Here is a 20539-nt window from a genome sequence, read left to right as displayed (position 1 = left end):
TAACTACAAGCTTATCTACACACAACTCTCATTTTAGAGGTTTGTGCTCCGGGTGTGACCTAGTTTTCGGGAGGCATCCTCCCTGATTAGTGGAATTCATGTCATCAAGGGTTGTCAATGACATTTTTTGGCGACCTCGATGGATTGATATCTTATGTGGTCTGGTTTTATGCTCCGGTAGGCATGTCGGCATGTGGGCCGTGGGCATTTTTCATGCTTTTAGTTAGACTTTCTCTAACTAAGAGTATATCTACCGGTGCCCCCCCCCCCCACAATAGGCGCCGACAGCGGCACCGACACAGCCGTATGGGAGGCGTGCTGCACTACATCCTCCATTTGGGGGTGCTTCTCCCACACCAACGCCCCCAAATAGCATCTTTTAAGCAGAAATTTGGTACCGGCGCCCCCGATTGTAGCCCTTCGCATCGGGATCCTTTCGGGCATGCCGGCGCTTTCATGGGGCTCCAGAACATGCCGGCTGTTTTTAGGGAGTGACGGTGCGGACATTTTTTCTTATTAAGATTCCAATAGAGCTATTGGAAGCGCTATTGAGAGCGCCGGTGGAGATGCTCTAATGTTTTTTCAACTTAAATTGTTATAGTTTGTTCAAAAAAAAACTTAAATGGTTATAGGAAACTTGATCTCTCTTTGGAAGATAGTGGGCACAGATACCTGCCAATTCTCATTCAACTGAAAGAGGTTGAAACTGGTTGAGCAGACTTTAACCGCCAAAACAAGAAAGCCAGTACTCCCTAGAGGCTAGAGGCCCTCCAAGGGGCAAAAGAGGAATTCCCGAGAAATACAGCGTAGAAAAACGTAGAAAAGAGAGGTAGTAGAAGAGGGAATAATTCGCGCTCCTCCACCCGTCTCCGCCTCCGTCTACGTCTACCACCACCACTGAGCCGTACCACCTTCTCATCTCCTCCCCGATCTCGCCACCCAGCGAGCGCGCAAAAAAGAAGCCAACAAAAAAAAAAACCAAAACAAAAAGAGCTCCCACACACCACACACCCCCGCCCGCCGTCGCCTCCTCCTCCTGCTCCTCGCCGTCGGCGGCGCCTCCAAACCCTAGGCGCCCAGCCAGCCGCCGGATCCGACCCCGGGAGCTCCCCGCCGCCGCCGCCGCAGCCGTCGGGCGCTCCTCAGATCCGAGGGACCGCGCCGCCGATCCGCCGCCGCGGCCCGCGCCACGCGAGGCGCGACCCTGCTCAGCTCGGCATTGGCCTGGCCCGATCCGGAGGGCCTCCTTTTCGGTGCGTGTCCTGTTTCCGCCTGGTCCCCGCCCCGGGCTGTGTTCACCGTTTGTCGCGATCTCAGATCTTTTTTCCCTGCCTTGTCTTCTCTGATTTTTTTCATTACCATCTCTTCCCGGAAGCGTCGTTGATTGTTCGTTTGATCCTCCAGCTCCAAGGTAGTACAGTATACCTCAGGGGCTACACAGTTTGAATTCCGAGGGATCAGACACCTCCGCGACCAAACTCTGTTGTTTGTTCTCTCGCGGGGTTTAATGGAGCTTAGTTCCTGCTAGTAATTCAGCTGCTCCGCTATTTTAAGCTGCCCCCCCATTCATGTCATGTTCGTCGAAATGCTCGGCCAAGCTTTGCGTTCTACTAGCTCGTTTAATTCTGCTCCATATTTTATTTTCCACCTATCGATCTTCTCACAACAATACATGACCCGAGGAAAATTAAGCTTAAATAAACTCCCTGTTTCTTTCTGCAGGCTGAAGAATCTGTACCCCCGGAGCCGTCCATGGTGCAGGATCGTCCAAGCATGAGCTGGGCGCGGGACACGGCGTGCTCAAGTCCTGTTTGAACCCGTCCTTCTGGTAACCGGGACGATGCATGGGCTGGGACGCGGGAGTTATATATGAGTACCGTGGATCCCCTGCTCCTGTCAACATCCGGAAGCGCAGACCCGACTTCAAAGCCCACAGCTCCTGCTCCTGCTCGGCCGTCGGTGGGCTCGCTAGGCTGCCTCTGCCGGGCTGATTCGGCCTCCTCCTCCTCCGTGTACGAGGACTGCGACACCGCTTCTGTCGACGAAGGGGATGCTGCCGCGCCGAGGCGCCGTCTGGAGTCTGGCGTGAGCAGGGCGGCGGAGGGGTTCCAGTCTGCTGACTCGCAGTTCTTCCATCGGCTCTCGGTGGAATGCGCTCACAAGGAGGGCCAGCGGAAGGTTTCCTGGGGCGGTGCGATGGAGATGCCGCGCAGTTCTCCGTCATCCCGAGAGACCGGAGTGGTGTCGTCCTCGCAGGAGAAGCCGGACCGGCCCCCGAGGGGCAGGAACAAGAGCTCGCAGTTTGAGGACATGCTTTCGTCTGACCATGAGCACGAGCATGACCCCAGGCTGATCCACATAAATGATCCCGACAGGACGAACGACCGGTATGAGTTTACGGGGAACGAGATTCGGACGAGCAAGTATACTCTCATTACGTTCCTGCCTAAGAACCTCTTCATCCAGTTCCACCGGCTGGCCTACGTGTACTTCCTGGTTATTGCTGCTCTCAATCAGCTGCCTCCTTTAGCTGTGTTTGGAAGGACCGCCTCGCTGTTCCCGCTACTTTTTGTCTTGTTCGTGACTGCTATAAAAGATGGTTATGAAGACTGGCGCCGTCACAGATCGGACAGGAACGAAAATAACCGTGAGGCTCTTGTTCTCCAGCATGGTGATTTTCGGTCAAAGAAGTGGAAAAGCATCTGTGTAGGGGAGGTTGTCAAAATCCACTCAAATGAAACTATGCCATGTGATATGGTCCTGCTGGGCACAAGTGATCCAAATGGTATAGCTTATATCCAAACAATGAATTTGGATGGCGAGTCAAACCTGAAAACAAGGTATGCTCGACAGGAAACCGTTCCAATGATATGCAACAGCTCCTATTTGGGGCTGATCAAATGTGAGCAGCCCAACAGAAATATCTATGAGTTTACAGCTACCATGGAGCTGAATAATCAGAGGATTCCGCTTGGACAATCTAACATTGTACTGCGTGGGTGCCAGCTAAAAAACACGGAATGGATTATTGGGGTAGTAGTCTATGCTGGTCAGGAGACAAAAGCTATGTTGAACAGTACAATATCTCGTTCAAAGTGCAGCAATCTCGAGAGTTACATGAACAGGGAAACCCTTTGGTTATCAGCTTTCCTCTTGATCACATGCTCAGTTGTGGCTACAGGGATGGGGGTATGGTTATTTAGAAATACTAAAAACCTTGATGCACTACCATACTACCGGAGAAAGTACTACACGTTTGGCCGGGAAAACAGAAAGGATTTCGAGTTCTATGGCCTTTCGTTGCAGATATTTTTCTCCTTCTTGAGTTCTGTGATTATCTTTCAGATAATGATACCAATATCACTATACATCACCATGGAGCTAGTCAGAGTGGGGCAGTCATACTTTATGATTGGTGATACTCGGATGTATGACAGTAGTTCAGGTTCAAGATTTCAATGTCGGTCCTTGAATATCAATGAAGACCTAGGTCAAATACGGTATATCTTCTCGGACAAAACGGGTACCTTGACACAAAATAAGATGGAATTTCAGCAAGCTAGCATCTATGGGAGGAATTATGGGAGTTCCTTGCAGGTCAATAGTGACTCGTCACAGGAAATAACCCCTGCAGGCAAGTTCACTGTTTTTTTCTTATTTAATTTTTTGGTAGCTTTTCTTTTGTTTCAGACCAGCCTTTTGTTCCCATAATAAGTAACTAGTAACAATCTTGATGATCGGTGATAGATTTGACCACCTTTCCGCAGGTTGAATTACAAACTGCTGTACTTAACTTAATCAGCTTAAATTAGTTTCAAGTTTCTAGTCACATGGCTAAACATAGAATTTGAACTAGTAAATACTCAAATTCAGCTGATATTTGCTTATTCTCTTTTCTCATGTAACTTTTGATCGTGTACGCACCCATGCTTAAGTTTGTATCCTTCTGCAGAGTCTTCGGGACAACATGATAGAAAGCCCAAGTCAGAAATCAATGTTGATTCAGTACTCCTAGCACTTCTGAATGAACCATTGTTTGGGGAGGAAAGACTCGCTGCCCATGATTTTTTCCTCACTTTGGCTGCATGCAATACTGTCATTCCAGTAAGCACAGGAAGTTCTTCTGATTTGACCAATGAATTAAATGAGGTTGGTGCAATTGATTACCAGGGTGAATCACCTGATGAGCAGGCCTTAGTAATAGCGGCTTCCGCTTATGGATACAAGCTTATTGAAAGGACAACTGGCCACATTGTGATAGATGTTCAGGGGGAGAGGATAAGGTAAATGCTAGAATATCCTTTGTTCTTTACGTCAACATTGCAGCTACCTTTGATTTCAGCCATGGAATTCATTTTGTACATGTTGACAATCTTCTACCTGTATTTTACAAAGCAAATTTATTGTCCAAACAGGTTGGATGTTCTTGGTCTCCACGAGTTCGATAGTGTGAGAAAAAGAATGTCTGTTGTTGTAAGGTTTCCAGACGACACTGTGAAGGTTCTTGTTAAGGGTGCTGATACTTCAATGCTTGGCATTTTGAAGAGTGGGAATGATGACGGACTCTTTGATTCTTTCCATGCCAAAATTAGAGAAACTACAGAAAACCATTTGTCAAGTTATTCATTGGAGGGTCTACGAACCTTAGTAATTGGTTCGAAGTACCTGAGCGATGTAGAGTTCAGTGAATGGCAGGAAAGATATGAAGAAGCTAGCACCTCCATGACAGAGAGATCGGCAAAGCTCCGTCAGGCAGCAGGTCTTGTAGAGTGTAATTTGACTCTTCTGGGTGCAACTGGAGTTGAAGATAAGTTGCAGGATGGTGTGCCTGAGGCCATTGAGTCCCTCCGACAGGCTGGAATCAAGGTTTGGGTTCTCACGGGAGATAAGCAAGAAACTGCTATATCGATTGGTGTATCATGTCGACTATTAACTCAAAGTATGGAATCAATTATCATAAATGGTTCCTCAGAGTTTGAGTGTAGGCGTCTTCTGGCTGAAGCTAAAGAGAAATATGGAATCAAGTCAACTGATTTTGGAAAGGATTATCAAAACACGGAAGATTTGTACAATGGCGATGTTACAAAATTAAGGTCCTCCAATGGTCAAGCATCTGAAAGTGGAACCCAGAACCTGCAGTTGACTGGAGTTATTGCTAATAACAAGTCAGAATACAATGAGAAATCACCAAATTTTGATTATGCTGAGTTAGCACTTATAATTGATGGAAACTCCCTTGTTTATATTCTAGAGAAAGATTTGGAATCAGAGGTTTGAGACTCATATCCTATTTAATGATTACATAATTTAGTGTTCTGTTTTGATTGGTCAAATGTATAGTCAATAGCTTTAGTTCAGTAATCCTGGTTACTCTTTTAATTCATACCCCATGGATCCACACGTAACTATAGAAGTTTGCTAACATAAATTGTGTATTCATACTTACAGTAATAATTTCTTTTCCATCTTCTTATTGGGCAGTTATTTGACGTGGCAACCTCCTGTAAAGTTGTCATCTGCTGTCGTGTTGCTCCTCTGCAAAAGGCTGGAATCGTTGATTTAATTAAAAGCAGGACAAGTGACATGACTTTGGCGATTGGTGATGGTGAGATTATGAATCTGATTCATGTTGCAATGTCATTACTGAGCATATTGGTCTTTCTTATCTATTAGTATGCTCATCTGATCGTAGTGCAAATTGGTAGTCATGATAACTTGCTTGAACTAGAATGTAAGCTTTGCAGGCTGATGGTTTCTTTTTAGTTTTCCTGCTGTAGTTCAACCTAGTTATGAGCTGCTATAAGTATTCATCTATTCCATTACATGGTGAATGGTAGTCCGAATACTGGTAGTAATACATGGTTGCACCTATCTTTTATATCTTAAACATCTGGATGCTTTTTTGCTGTTGTATTCTGGCCACATCTCGTGCATTGCATTTCTGCGAGAGTACAATTATATACAATAATACCTGTCTGCTGAATCTGACAATTAGCGCAAAGCCACAAAGCATTTCTTTGAGTAGCAATTGGAGATCAAATCATCTGTACTCTAGGATGAGTAGAATGAGGCCAGTTTCAGTTTTCGATGTATATCAAACTTGTCATTTTATACCTTCCGTGAAGAGAGTACTAACTCTTTTCTGCACCATTTAGTGATCTTGAAAGTATTGACAGTCTGCTTTTCTGCGATCTTGCTTGCTATTTACAGGGGCAAATGATGTTTCAATGATACAAATGGCTGATGTTGGTGTTGGAATATGTGGTCAAGAAGGTCGCCAAGCAGTGATGGCTTCAGATTTTGCAATGGGGCAGTTCCGCTTTTTGAAGAGGTTGCTGCTTGTGCATGGGCACTGGAATTATCAGCGTATGGCATACATGATTCTGTACAACTTCTATCGGAATGCTGTCTTTGTGCTAATGCTCTTCTGGTACATAATCCTCCCTATATACGTTTCTCCTATGCGTATGCTAAATAAATACATGTTTCCTTTATAACTTGTCATCCAGACTTTGGCTATTCCTATGTCAGAATATAGGGAAGCATCCTCCCTTTTTGTTTGCATTTTGTAAAGCAGGTTGACCGAAATGTTAAATGATTTTGTGTAGGTATATCTTGCACACTGCATATTCTGCAACTCTTGCGCTAACAGATTGGAGTAGTGTTTTCTATTCCCTTATCTACACATCAGTTCCCACAGTAGTGGTTGGTATTCTGGACAAGGACTTGAGTCATAATACCCTTCTTTATTATCCGAGACTATATGAAGCAGGGCTTCGGAATGAGGCCTACAACATGACTCTCTTCTGGATCACAATGCTAGACACCTTGTGGCAAAGCCTTGTCCTTTTCTATGTTCCTTTCTTCACATACAGTATCAGTACAATGGACATATGGAGTATGGGAAGTTTATGGACAATTGCAGTGGTTATACTTGTCAATATTCATCTGGCCATGGACATTCAACGTTGGGTGCTTATAACTCATCTTGCCATATGGGGCTCTATAGCTGCAACATTTTTGTGCATGGTGTTAATAGACTCTATACCTGTTTTCCCGAATTACGGGTAAGTTCTCTTTGAGCTCTCTAGAACCCTCTTACATCGTCTAAAGGTGACAAGCCTAAGACTCTTTTACGTGGCAGGACAATATACAACATGGCTGCTTCAGGAACTTACTGGCTCAGTGTTATTCTTATTATAATCTTGGGGTTGCTTCCTCGGTTTCTTTGCAAAGTAATATATGAGACCTTTTGGCCATCTGATATTCAAATAGCAAGAGAAGCTGAGTTGTTAAAGAAGCTGCCTCAACAGTCGGGATCAAGGCCTGAAAGAGATATCAGCTAACAACAATGGATTCATGCAGTTAGCTTGTCTCCCAGTTTGGGAACTGTGTTGATTCATTTGTTGAGCTGATTTTTTGTCGAATTTCTTTTGGTAAGTGTTATTCATTGCTGATATATGACACATTACATTATCTACCTATCATGTTTTCTTACACACATATCCTAGCACAGTTTGCATTACTTATCTACAGCCAAACCATGCACTTGTGACTATTTGTAATTGACCTTACAAAGTAACAACGTTTTACCTGCAATCAGAATCTGACAGTGTTTCTGTAGGACCAGAATAAAAAATCACATAAACTGTAGCAAGTATTATTTGCATTATCTTTTTAGTGCTTAAACATTGCCATGCCCTCCACTTTTATCTAGCTCCATAGCGTTTCCCTGCAGTATATTCTGATAAGTTCTCAGTGTGCACAAGTGCTGACCTATCTGTTATGCATATTTTTTTGCCAAACTATGGTACTAGATTATACATGAGGACACAAATCGTCAAAGACAACGGATTCCGGTTATAGAAGAGGCTGACAAATGCGATGAAGCGGCAGTTGCGAACGGACTGACTGGGTAGGCATCAAACAGCTTCGTCCATCGGGGGCTGAGTAATCAATCAGATGACAAATGTACAGATATCGGGGGAAATGATATATACTCTGTAATTTATGATAGGGGCCTGTGGCTAGGAGGAAATAAAAAGAGGTACATAGATACAGATTTTTTTCACACTTCGCCAAATCTTTTGTATTACCTGACCATATGTTAACCAATTTTTTTCTTTTCTCTACCTCATCGAGGTTTTAGGTAGAGTTAGTGGTGTGTCTAGTTTGAATTTTATGCTTTGAAAGATTACATGATTCATTTCCTCCTGTGACCCATAACTTCAGAAATTCAAGTCCAACAATGGTTAGGATGTACATGTCCAACAAAGGGGTGGCCGTTCCATTATGTATCATCTTTTGTGTCCTTTATTGCTGAGTTGCATGACGAAGTGTTTTGTGCTTGCCTGTCTTGGCTAGTTTATTGTCTTCTGATTATTACACCGTAATCGTTCCTTCAGACGCAAGTCAAATTTCTGGCAACTAGATGTGCTTGGATCCTTGGAGAGACGTGTTCGTCAACAGTTTATCTGCGCAATTTTGCTCAGCTGTTCATCTGCGATTTGACATCACTTCGACGTTCCAGTTTGCGCTACTAAATTGAGTATCGTACTTGTGCGTTCTGTAGCGTGGTTGACTAGTTATCAACCTTGTACGTGCATAGTATATCTTCCAGACTACGAATTCCTCCTTTATAGACTCAAAGTGATGAAAGAGATTGATACAACTGAGAACTAACTCAGTGCATAAGGTAAGGTCTTCGCAAATCTTAATCAGTTATTTTGATAGATCATAGATGTTGTGGTCAAACTTTTGCCGCTCTGGATGAAATGAAAGAAATTTCTTGCATTCTGGGCTAAAAAACAACCGATCAGGTCTATGGTGGACTCTAGCAACAACAGATCTGGTCTATCAAGGATCTCACGTCCTCAGCAAGTGCGTGCCCTAGAGACGGGACGATACCAGTATCTGTAGCGTCTTGGCCTAGTTCTTGACCACACATGAAAATCCATCTTCGATGTATCGGAAAATCAAGTTTGAAGGCGTTGCAAGAAGATTTTACGGAGAAAGCAATATTACCTTACTCTTTACTCTTGCTTCCACCGCCGCGACCATTTCCATAGAAAGAGATGTAGAGTCGGATTGGAAGGGCCATCTAAACAAGGATCACATGCGGAGATAACAGAGTTCAAGAAGTCAAACACCAACTAGCTCGGTGGCGGTGTACTGGTGTTGGAGACAACGCCACTTAGACGGCGATGTAGCCTATCTTATTCGTTTCACCACCAGTTCCACTGCCATGGTGACCCCACGTTGGACACAAGAACCTCCAGACCTAGTAGGACCAAAGACTACAAATCTACTCGTGAACAGATAATCATCTCCGTAGGCCATTCCCCGCTCCCTTGGAACCCTGCTTTCTACCGGCAGCGACATATGGATAACTTGAGTGAAAAATCAAGGAATTCAAGAAAAATGTGCTCCTTGGTGAAATAAGTAGTTCTACAAATGTAAACGTTGAGAAACAAACCATACACACTATGATGTACTACTAACTATTAAATGGAATAACTGGAGGAGGAGATCACACTAGAAAGTGTAATTGTACTGTATTTAAGCACCACTTGATATTGTAATTCTCCCTCCGTCTCACAAACTTCGCGTGAGATTTGTCAAAATTTAGATGTATCTAAATGATACTCAATCAGATCCATAATAAGTGTAGGGCATTCAGTAATAGTACAACTTTTGTACACTAAGTTTCCAACACTTATTACAAACAGGAGGGACTATTTATTAGATACATTCGAATTTAGATAAATCTCGGACAACTTTCATAGGACAGAGGGAGTACATCCTAACGTGACTGCCTAGCATCATCATGAACACCACTGGCAAGCATGTGTGCATCAGCATCATCACATAAACACCACTTGACAAGCATGCATCAGAAACCACAATATCTTAATATCCTTAAGGCTAAACCAACATTGGAAACCATGAATATATATCATTATATGGTGACTAATTCGTTCTATAAGCATACATATAATAAATACAATAAGCCAATGCCGCGTCATCATTGGGATCCATGCGAAGTGAGGATGATACAGTCAAACGTTCAACAGGGTAGGCTTCTACCAGTCTACCAGTCTACACGCCACCTCAAGAACTGCAATAAGCCCATAAGCAACTCCTCTACGCTCTCAAACCGTAATTTATTCCGCGACTTCTTTGTATCATTGTATGGCTAGTCATCACTGGGGGGCGGATAAAATTCTGTGGAAGTCAAATCCTTCAAAACCAAGTCACCACCTGTACATCGGGAACCACGCTCACACTATAAAAGATATCAGCTAGCCGTGAATCCAGAGGAGAACAGTACTAGAGTACTTCACTGCAGTTCAGCGCAGAGAAAAAAGTTCAGTTAGCATGATGATTAATAGTTGTACCGCTACTTCACTGATGATGAGTTAAATAAGTGAGGTTCGTACATGTAAACACTTCTGATCAAGAGTAACAATGCTGATCATGTTATGTTAAATGTTTTGCAAAAACTGCCTCAGCCAAGACATGAAAACAACAGTAATCATACTATATGATACAGCTTAAACTCAAAAGATCCTCCGTCCCACAAAAGATGTCTCAACTTTGTCTAAATTTGGATGTATCTATACACTAAATCGCGTCTAGATACATCCAAATTTAGACAAAGTTGAAACATCCTTTGTGGGATGGAGGGAAGTTCAATTCTATAGATGCTCAAGAGAAACCTAACACAATAGGCTGATTGAAGCATGTAAAAGAGAACCCCCTATGCTTAATGTAGATCAAAGGAATATGATACACAAATGCTAGTGTGCTACAGAATAGTATGAAGTAAACAGCGAGAGGCGGGGTAAAAGAAGGGTGCAGACACAGCAAGATATGAAGATGGGTATGAAGTTGCATGCCAAAAGGCAGAGTTTATGACCACGCAGAGCCATCCGTAATCCCTACCTAGAGTCAACTAATCCTGAATTCACTATGCTATGTATTAACTTTTCCAAACCATTTGCAAGGTTTCTGCTTCCAGTGCTCAAAGTCAACTGAGGTGCATGCTTGGAGAACACAAAAACAACATACCATAGCATTCCACCAGGAGTACAGCTGCACCAAGTCAATTACTTCTCATGCACGTTTATCCTCAGGAAACACATGCATATTCACCATATCTCCGGTTCCTTTAACAGCACTGCCCACAAGAGAGAGTCCTTCCTCGTCAGCCTCATCACCTGTATCCTCTGAATATGCAAATCTGCACACAGCAAGAACACCACAAAAAACAGAAATTAAAATGTGCACATGGTTCGTAGTTCACAATAAAGCAACATTGCTAACTCTATGTGGAATCAGTAGTCTTTTCAGTACTAAGTTAAGCTACATGTATGGAGTGGGGTTTTACATATGATATGAATCAACTAATGATAAAGAGTGAACATGTTGAAGATGTTATAGAAGGCATTATGTATATTCAGATAATGTGAATTAGATTACACCAGCGAAGACCAAGAATGGGAGAAAAAAATACTTTGTTGTTCAGAAGTGTACCACTTGCATCTTTAGATCGATAAGCATGTCACACATTTGTAGCAATATATGTATTCAAGTCAACATCTACATGGGTTAACTTCAGAATATCGTGAAAATGTTGATTCTAAAGGAACCTTTCATATAGTATGTTACAGATAGCTTACTCAAGAATATGAATCATCACAACAAGAGACAAATTCAGGACAAAATACATAATCACAGGTTAGAGCCTTAAGAGAGCTCAATCTGAAATAACTCTATTGAGTACACAAAACCCCCAAATAAATACTCAATTCTATTCAAATGATAAGACGGTGAACTTCATAGCAGATGGAATACCCTGTTGGATTACGAGATGGCGACCAAAGTGCACATATGATGGCAAGGAGGACATATGAGAGGACATTCCAGAAAGAAGGGATGACCCAAGCCCTTCGCCAGAGCTCACTTAATGGATCGGTTGCATTGAAATACAGCTGATTCAAGACCAAGAAAAGAAGTCAGCTCATACAACATAACCTGCATAAAGGTGAGTACTGATTTTCCAAACAGTCAAACAACTCAATGAGTGAATAAGATTTGTAAAGTGCTATTGCCATATGCTTATCAATGTTTTGCACAACAATATCATATAGAAGGTGGAAGGTGACACAAGAGTTGATATGCTATTTGTTTCTATAACCTTCAATAGTTTGCACGAAACAAGCATTGTTTGGTGATCATATGATAAAGTCTATATATGTACATATATATGGGGAAAAGGCACACCAGCATTCACCATTTGTGGTTATATTCTCAAATTACAGCAACAGAATTTGCATAACAAATACCTCATAGCCAATCCAAGCAATTGAGATAAGCACCGACATAGCTAGATAATTTGTGAACTTCCGATATAATTCAAGTTTGGCCATGCTTCTCCGCAGCTGTTGTATAATTAGAGCCAAGTGAGCACATAAGATATGAGTAAAGGATTAAATAAAAGAACAGATAATAAAACGGCCAAAAAAATTGTTTTTACGGGACGTAGGTTTCGCACTAAAATAGCCAAATTTATATTAAACATGCAACACAGATGCTGATAGATGAAAACATGGCCACAGGTGGAGTAGTGGATGGATGCTTATCATAAAATACAACTAGCTTTCAGAAAGACTGAAAAAACAGCACGGTTTGGAGAAGAATACTAATAATAGCATGGTGTATACATCCAACTAAACGTTCAAGAGCTTCTGAAGCAATAAAATAGACGATACCAAGAACAGCAACTTTGTATGTAATCTCACCCAATGTGGGCCGAACAAGAACATATTATTTACTTGGACTAGCAAGAAAGTGAAGCAGCTACCTGCAGTTTCTCCAAAGTTCTAGACAGGGATGAAAATATCCAGATGATGAAGGTAGCATCAAGTATGGCAACAGGTAAGACCAGGAATAATCTCGTTTTCCCAGAGAAGTCATTGATGTTTCCCAGATTCTCAACAAGTTCAAGAGCTTCTGAAGCAATAAAATAAACAATACCAAGAGCAGCAACTTTGTATGTAATCCCACCCAATGTGGGTCGAACAACACCATAGCCCATTGAAACTACTAACAGAAGCAGGCGAGACACGGTCTTCTTCACAGCAGTAAATGTAACTGCCCACAAGGTTATGCCCATAGGTCTGGTTCCAGTTGAATTGAAGTTAGCATACTCAAAGTACCAGAAAGCCATTTCGCACATGCCAAGAGCAATAACAGCTGTTATATGGTAATGCAGCTGCAGAATATCCTTCCAATATCGCACGAACTGAAGAAACCATAGAAGTCCAAGCACAAGATACGCAAGCGACATGAAACCAAAGAATGCCATCATTGGGGCCATTTTACCAGGGATGTAACCATGAGGGTTCCGCCAAACTGTCCTGCCTGTAATCTTCAATCCCTGGAGTTGAGGATCACAGAACATAAAGTAGAGATAGTACATCCCTGTTTTGTTTATAGACACACTCTGTGTTCCCATAGAGGTTTCTTCCCTTGTACCATCAAAGAATGTCTGAATCCTTTTTGGCCAGTCTGGATTATCAGGATTAGGCCGTATAATAACTTCACCCACTTTGCAAGACTTCTCTTTGTCAAGCTCAGGGGTACAGCATATTGCATCAGAGTGCAAGTAAGAGCCCCCGATCTTGTCTCTGTCCTGGATCTCAACGATAATTGCCTCTACTAATCCTGTCTTTTGCTGCATTTCTTCATGCCTGGCTGCTGACTCCTGGGTCCGTCGAAATGTAACAATGTCAAACCTGAAAGAGTAACCCATTAGATAGCGGAGAAATTCTGGACTGAAGGATAACTACTCGTGGTATGCTTAAATCCATAATATATTTGTGCTCTGCTGTGCACATGGATATGAGCACACAAATGATTCTGAAACAAATGCTTCACGAAATGTATTGTCCAACAAAGCTGGTGACTTGGTGCTAATATATGTACTGATTTGCACTGAAAAAATGGAGCAGCCCCATGTTACGCGCGTCGTTTATGTAAACCATGTGAGGGCACGGCAATCACATTAGCATCTGACAGATACATAGATAGTGCATTACATCTATGGCAATGCTTATGATATCCAGTTATCAAAGAAAGATGGTAACATCCCCTGAATATGCCAAAACAGGACAAGAACTGAAACTAAGCTCGGTGGTTGGTTCACTAATGTGTATGGCACCACAACAATTCAAAGGAAAATAAGTTTGAACAAAGCAACTTCATGGAGCTGCAACGTCATCTCAACAGATCAATGTCTATGCGCACAAAATTCCACAAATCTCCGCTCGATCACTAAAGTAATACTAGGAACTGCAACAACTACAGAGCCCTAAGAATGGGAGGTAACACCGGAGACTCAACCCAGAGAAGACAAAATCAAACGGCACGTTTGAGCCCATAAAACCCAATTATACAGCTTGCTGTCTGCCCAAAAAACAGCACGCGGCCGAAATTTATAACAGAACAAGAAGGCAGACAAAAAGCGCATCATCAGAATCAGATCCTAACCCTGAAACCCGACCGGAGCGCGCCTGGGCGGGGGCAGCGCAGCTCGATCCTCGCAAAACCCTAAGGTAATTAAGGGGAGTAGGCGTGGGGCGCGTACCTGATGAAGGAGGTGGTGGAGTTGGAGGAGGGGTCGGAGGCGTAGAGGCCCTCGCTGCCGCCGTGGAAGAAGAAGGAGTTGGCGCGCGGCGCGAAGGCGCCGCCGGAGTAGTCGTGGATGGACGCGTCCGCGCCGCGGGGAGCCAGGGCGAGGGCGAGGGCGAGCGCGAGGACGGCGAGGCCCTGGCGGGCGCCTCGCCGCGGCTGGCGCATCGGGAGGGCGCGGGCGGCGGAGGCCGTCGCGTGCAGAGGTTGCTCCGGTATCGGAATTCGGCGATGGAGGTGTGAGCCGGTGGTGGTTAAGGTTTGGTGTGCGGAGGAATCAGAATCAGAACATGGCTTGACCAGTGCTGGCTCTCAGTGAAAAGTGGCAGTTAGCAGTGGTCGCGATTAGGATGGTGAAAGGAGCAGCGAATTTGGTCCATTGGCGTGTAGACGAAACACGGCTACGACGGGTTTGGATGATACAGACGTGCGTACGTACAAAAATTACTCTACGCGTACGTACCCATACACCGTGTACCGAAGTTTGAGTAGAAAGTCCTTAAAATGTCAAGGTGACCAGTGGCATGCCCCTCTATCAACAGGAGCACCGTATCTCACGGAGAAAATTGTCTACTCCCTCCGTCCGGATTTAATGGACGCGGGTGGATGTCGTTTCCGGCTAGCATCGTTCAGAAACATACTCCATATTGAGTCGATTAAAAACGTCCAGAGATAGTATATCACAACAAACCACGCTTACTAACTACAGTATCTAACTAATAATTTGTTTTGAAGCTTTAAAGGTTGTGTATCAAAATGGGACAGGAGAATAGAAAGGAGGCGACTGTGAGGCCGCTCTAAAATGCATCTAGGGTTTCGTCCCTCTCGCCGGCGACGATGCATGTTTACTCCGCCTATAGTGGCCTTGGAGAGGCCGGCTTCGTTTAGTTTGTTTTTAGTGTCTTCTTTGGGATGGTGAGGATAAGGTCCTCCCTTGCTCCCCGCCCTATCCTCGCTCCGGTGGTGTGTCCAACGCCGGCAAAGAACGCGTGGAGTCGTGTGCCCAGCGGATCTTCTTGGATCCGGTGTTCGCTGGTGTGGTTTCAGATCAGTCTCTTCCGATCCAATTATTGGAGATGGCTGCTACTCTGGTGCGCTGGTCCTTTGGGATCTTAACATGACAACTTCCCGTCTGTCTAGTACAATAAGCTCTTCTTTTACGACAAGTTTTGCCTGGCTCCGTTGATGGATGTGCGAGGACAGCGGCACGCCTTCGACTCGCGCTAGTGTGTAGTCGTCGCTAGGTGCTCCAATGACCTATTTGAAATTCTTAAGGGCCTCTTTGAACTATTATTGATCATTATTAACAGATCGGTGGAATTTTCACAAAAAAAAAGTTTTGTACCAAAAGGGAAAAAATCATTTTAGCATCATTTTCCTTTTCTTTGCACAGTAGTACTCCCTCCATTGCATGAAATTTGCCTTAACTTAGCTTAATTTGGATTTATCAAATTTAAGCTAAGTTTCATGAGACAGGGGAGTACCGAAACTTCCGAAGGCTGAATGAGTTTTGCCCATCATCTTTGGAAAAGTTCATTTACCCTTTGAGATAGTGGACTTGGTGCCTGCGGCTGAGCTTGGAGAAAAAATAAGGTGGAACAAAGTCTTCATTTTTTTCTTTCTTTTACCTTTTTTTGTTAGAATTTTCTGGAAGGTAACTATACCGGTTTTATATATGAAATATTCAGAGAATCCTTGAAAAAGACTTGTATTCATCAGATGAACTTACTATCATTGGGATCCGATACTACACCATCGCTTAATCCTTTAGTAGATCCAAATAAATATAAATTCTTTTCAATATTGTAAGCTTCCCATGACATATAAGCTATTAAAGTATTAATACATTTTTTTCTGTAAAGCAAATTCCCCCAACTGTAGCAGCTCCCTCTGCTAAAAAATTTCTTTTTAAAATGGATTTGCCACGTGGACCCCAAGGGTTTTGGTGCATACATCCCCTTTATTTGAAGGCTAAGCTAGATTGAATCACTTAGATTGTCCCTATGTATTGGCCATATTTAGATTGCCCCGCTTTTTTATTCACTTCATTACTTCTATTACAGGTCATATCCCCGCAAAATTCATAAAATTCTTTGCTAATGTATTGAAGAATATAATATAAAAGTATGGATTGAGAATATTGTCATCATAGTTCAAGTGCAATTCCACCCAGAAGTTAACGAGTTGCTCCTACATGCCTTCATTCTCATCTAGAAAAAATTCCACTAACAACACAACGGTAATTAGCTCGATTCGTTTCTCTGTCTTTTCACTTATCCCTTTCCTTTGTAATCTGGTTCAAGGACCTCATTGTTTTCTCAAAACACGGATTTATCCTAGGATTACATTTTTTAATTCCAAGGTTTCTTTGTCTTTAGAAGTTACCACTTAGCAGGTTTCCATACCAAGGCTCAATACAATCAAGTCCGTAGCGTCTACTGATTTCCCCATATCCCCATTTTCCTCTTCTTTGAGACAAAGATTCCTTATCTAATTTCATCCAACTCTTTTTTTGAATCATTTAATTCATCACAAGAAATGGAACAAAAAGTTGCCGAATTGGCCTATTTCTTGCGCGTAGTATTTTGAGTACCCCATTTTTTTGAACTGAATTGAATGAAGAATAACTGAAAGAAGAAAACTTCTCTCAACACGGAGAGGAAGTCCCCTCGAAATTGGAAATTAAAAAGGAACTAAAGTATAGGATAAATACAGAAAAATCAACTAAAGTACCACAAAAATTGAATTTCATCAAAATCTGTATTATATATATTCTTTATTTATTTGTTTTGTATCTAGCGAAATTGTAAGCTAGAAAAAAAAAAGATCCTAGATTCTCCATTTAATTCGTAAAAAAAGATTCTTACTCGTAGAATCTCGATAAAGAAAAAAACCCAACTATCGTATTTGGACAAAGTAAAGTAACTTACCAAAACAAAGTTGAGTTTCAACTCGAATTTGACCTCCTCTCTTGTCAGGAGGGCAATAATTTATTTATAATATAATGTAATAAATACACACTAAAAATTATAACATGTTTTGCTTCTATAAGTGGGTTTTTTCTGAGTAAAGAGGAACTTACCAATTTTAGTTCTTGGGTTCAGGAGTTCTTCTATTTTGAATCCGAAGAAGAAGAATAAAATCCATTTTGAATATGTTTTAATTAAAAAAAGGAATTCCATTTAGTTGTATTTTTATTGATCAATTATAATTGCCTTTTTTGAAACAAATGTATATTGAGCTAGCAAGCCGCCTCATTAAAAATATTTGATACGTCTCAAACGTATCTATAATTTCTTATGTTCCATGCTACTTTTATGATGATACTCATATGTTTTATACACATTATATGTCATATTTATGCGTTTTCCGGAACTAACCTATTGACGAGATGCCGAAGTGCCGATTCTTTGTTTTCTGCTGTTTTTGGTTTCGAAATCCTAGTAAGGAAATATTCTCGGAATCGGACGAAATCAACGCCCGGCATCTTAGAATTCCACGAAGCTTCCGGAACACCGAGAGGGCCAGAGGAGGGCCACGGGGCCCACCGGATGACGGGGCGGCGCGGCCCAGGGGGCGCGCCCCCTCTGTGTGGCGGCCCCGTCGGCCCTTCAGACTCCGCCTCTTCGCCTATTTAAAGCTCCACGACCTAAAACCTCGAGACGGAAAAGCCACGGTACGAGAAACCTTCCCGAGCCGCCGCCATCGCGAAGCCAAGATGCGGGGGACATGAGTCTCGTTCCGGCACGCCGCCGGGACGGGGAAGTGCCCCGGAAGGCATCTCCATCGACACCACCGCCATCTTCATCAACGTTGCTTTGTCTCCCATGAGGAGGGAGTAGTTCTCCATCGAGGCTAAGGGCTGTACCGGTAGCTATGTGGTTCATCTCTCTCTCCTATGTACTTCAATACAATGATCTCATGAGCTGCTTTACATGATTGAGATCCATATGATGAGCTTGTAATCTAGATGTCGTTATGCTATTCAAGTGGATTTTACTTATGTGATCTCCGGAGACTCCTTGTCCCACGTGTGTAAAGGTGACGAGTGTGTGCACCGTGTGGGTCTCTTAGGCTATATTTCACAGAATACTTATTCAGAGTTATGATTTGAGTTGGATGTCTCTATGAAATTGTGGTGTGTTAGTACCTCCTATGAATGCTCACGGTGACGGCGTGGGGTGTTTATTAGTACTTGGGAATACATCTTTAAGGTTTGCCTACATGATGAATTAGTGTTCGTTATCTTGCCGAAGAGTAATTCGAGTAGCATAGTGAAGTGCTTATATTTATATTCAATTATGATTGCAATGTTGAGAGTGTCCACTAGTGAAAGTATGATCCCTAGGCCTTGTTTCTAAGCATCGAAACTTCGTTTATTCTACTGTTTCGTTGCATGTTTACTTCGCTGCCATATTTTATTCAGATTGTTATTACCACTCATATACATCCATACTACTTGTATTTCACCATCTCTTCGCCGAACTAGTGCACCTATACATCGACAAGTGTATTAGGTGTGTTGGGGACACAAGAGACTTCTTGTATCGTGATTGCGGGGTTGCTTGAGAGGGATATCTTTGACCTCTTCCTCCACTGAGTTCGATAAACCTTGGGTGATCCACTTAAGGGAAACTTCTTCTGCTGTTCTACAAACCTCTGCTCTTGGAGGCCCAACACTTGTCTACAAGAATAGAAGCACTACGTAGACATCAAGCACTTTTACAGCGCCGTTCTTGGGAGGAAAGGTAAAAGGCACTCATACTCCGGTCCCAGGTAACTAAGTTACTTTTACAGCGCCGTTGTGTAGTGCTCGAAGCTATTTCCTTTAGATCCTGCAATTGCATCTTTTTGTTTCTTGTTAAACACTAGTAAGGCATAATGGACAACAATGAGCTTCTTATCCTATTTCCTGAGTTAAGACATGGATTGTTTGATGCAAAAATTAAAAAACCTATGGAACCTTATTTGCATGTTGGTAGTAATATTAGTATGAACGCTTTGAACATCATTGTTGATAATGATATAGAAGTTCTAAGCTTGGGGAAGGCTGGTTCTGATGAGCATGATCTTTTTAGTCCCCCAAGCATTGAGGAGAAAATTTTCTTTGATGATACTTTGCCTCCTATTTATGATGATTATAATGATAGTGGTCTTTTGGTGCCACCTACTATGGAGAGTAAATTTTATTATGATTATACTATGCCTCCTATATTTGATGATGAGAATAATAATGATAGCTACTTTGTTGAATTTGCTCCCACTACAATTAATAAGAATTGATTATGCTTATGTTGGGAGTAGTAATAATTTTATGCATGAGACTCATGATAAGAATGCTTTATGTGATAGTTATATTGTTGAGTTTGTTCATGATGCTACTTGAAAGTTATTATGAGAGAGGAAAATATGGTTGTAGAAGTTTTCATGTTACTAAAACACCTCTCTATATGCTTGAAAATCTTGAAGTTGCACTTGTTTTATCTTTCTATGCTTGTTGCATTATGCTTCATGAATTTGTTTATTTACAAGATTCCTATGCATAGGAAGCATGTTAGGCTTAAATTTGTTTTGAATTTGCTTCTTGATGCTCTCTTTTGCTTCAACTACTATTTCTTGCGAGTGCATCATTAAAGCTGCTGAGCCCATCGTAATGGCTATAAAGAAAGAACTTCTTGGGAGATAACCCATGTGTTTATTTTACTACGGTACTTTTTTTTATATTTGAGTCTTGGAAGTTGTTACTACTTGTAGCAACCTCTCCTTATCTTCATTTTATTGCATTGTTGTGCCAAGTAAAGTCTTTGATAGTAAGGTTGATACTAGATTTGGATTACTTAGCGCG

At 42.3% G+C, this 20539-nt stretch overlaps 2 protein-coding genes across 2 annotated transcripts; one reads left to right on the top strand and one right to left on the bottom strand.

Moving 5' to 3' along the window:
- Window positions 1-1755: 1755 nt before the first annotated feature.
- Window positions 1756-8262, top strand: LOC124681093 (phospholipid-transporting ATPase 1-like). The gene is made up of 8 exons (XM_047216062.1): window positions 1756-3634; window positions 3953-4283; window positions 4416-5271; window positions 5482-5605; window positions 6211-6430; window positions 6609-7067; window positions 7145-7436; window positions 7818-8262. The coding sequence occupies exons 1-7, from the start codon at window positions 1870-1872 to the stop codon at window positions 7344-7346; spliced, it is 3957 nt and encodes a 1318-aa protein (XP_047072018.1). The 5' UTR covers window positions 1756-1869; the 3' UTR covers window positions 7347-7436; window positions 7818-8262.
- Window positions 8263-9935: 1673 nt separating this feature from the next.
- LOC124681092 (transmembrane protein 87B-like) lies at window positions 9936-14862 on the bottom strand. Its single transcript, XM_047216061.1, has 6 exons — window positions 14651-14862; window positions 12866-13799; window positions 12348-12443; window positions 11857-11993; window positions 11071-11242; window positions 9936-10342 (listed from the first exon to the last, which is right to left on the bottom strand). The coding sequence occupies exons 1-5, from the start codon at window positions 14860-14862 to the stop codon at window positions 11116-11118; spliced, it is 1506 nt and encodes a 501-aa protein (XP_047072017.1). The 3' UTR covers window positions 9936-10342; window positions 11071-11115.
- Window positions 14863-20539: the final 5677 nt, after the last annotated feature.

Source organism: Lolium rigidum, unplaced genomic scaffold (genome assembly GCF_022539505.1).
Source record: "Lolium rigidum isolate FL_2022 unplaced genomic scaffold, APGP_CSIRO_Lrig_0.1 contig_33874_1, whole genome shotgun sequence".
In the NCBI taxonomy this organism is placed as follows: Eukaryota; Viridiplantae; Streptophyta; class Magnoliopsida; order Poales; family Poaceae; genus Lolium; species Lolium rigidum.
This window is presented reverse-complemented; position numbering and strand designations above follow the sequence as displayed.

Excerpts from the sequence above, each read along its gene's own strand:
- LOC124681093 (XM_047216062.1), top strand. The coding sequence starts at position 1,870 with ATGAGTACCGTGGATCCCCTGCTCCTGTCAACATCCGGAAGCGCAGAC. Across the intron at positions 5,272-5,481 it reads AGAAAGATTTGGAATCAGAG|TTATTTGACGTGGCAACCTC; the intron begins GTTTGAGACTCA and ends CTTATTGGGCAG. Across the intron at positions 5,606-6,210 it reads GACTTTGGCGATTGGTGATG|GGGCAAATGATGTTTCAATG; the intron begins GTGAGATTATGA and ends TGCTATTTACAG.
- LOC124681092 (XM_047216061.1), bottom strand. The coding sequence starts at position 14,862 with ATGCGCCAGCCGCGGCGAGGCGCCCGCCAGGGCCTCGCCGTCCTCGCG. Across the intron at positions 13,800-14,650 it reads TCCACCACCTCCTTCATCAG|GTTTGACATTGTTACATTTC; the intron begins GTACGCGCCCCA and ends TTACTCTTTCAG. Across the intron at positions 11,994-12,347 it reads TTGCTTGGATTGGCTATGAG|CTGTATTTCAATGCAACCGA; the intron begins GTATTTGTTATG and ends GTCTTGAATCAG.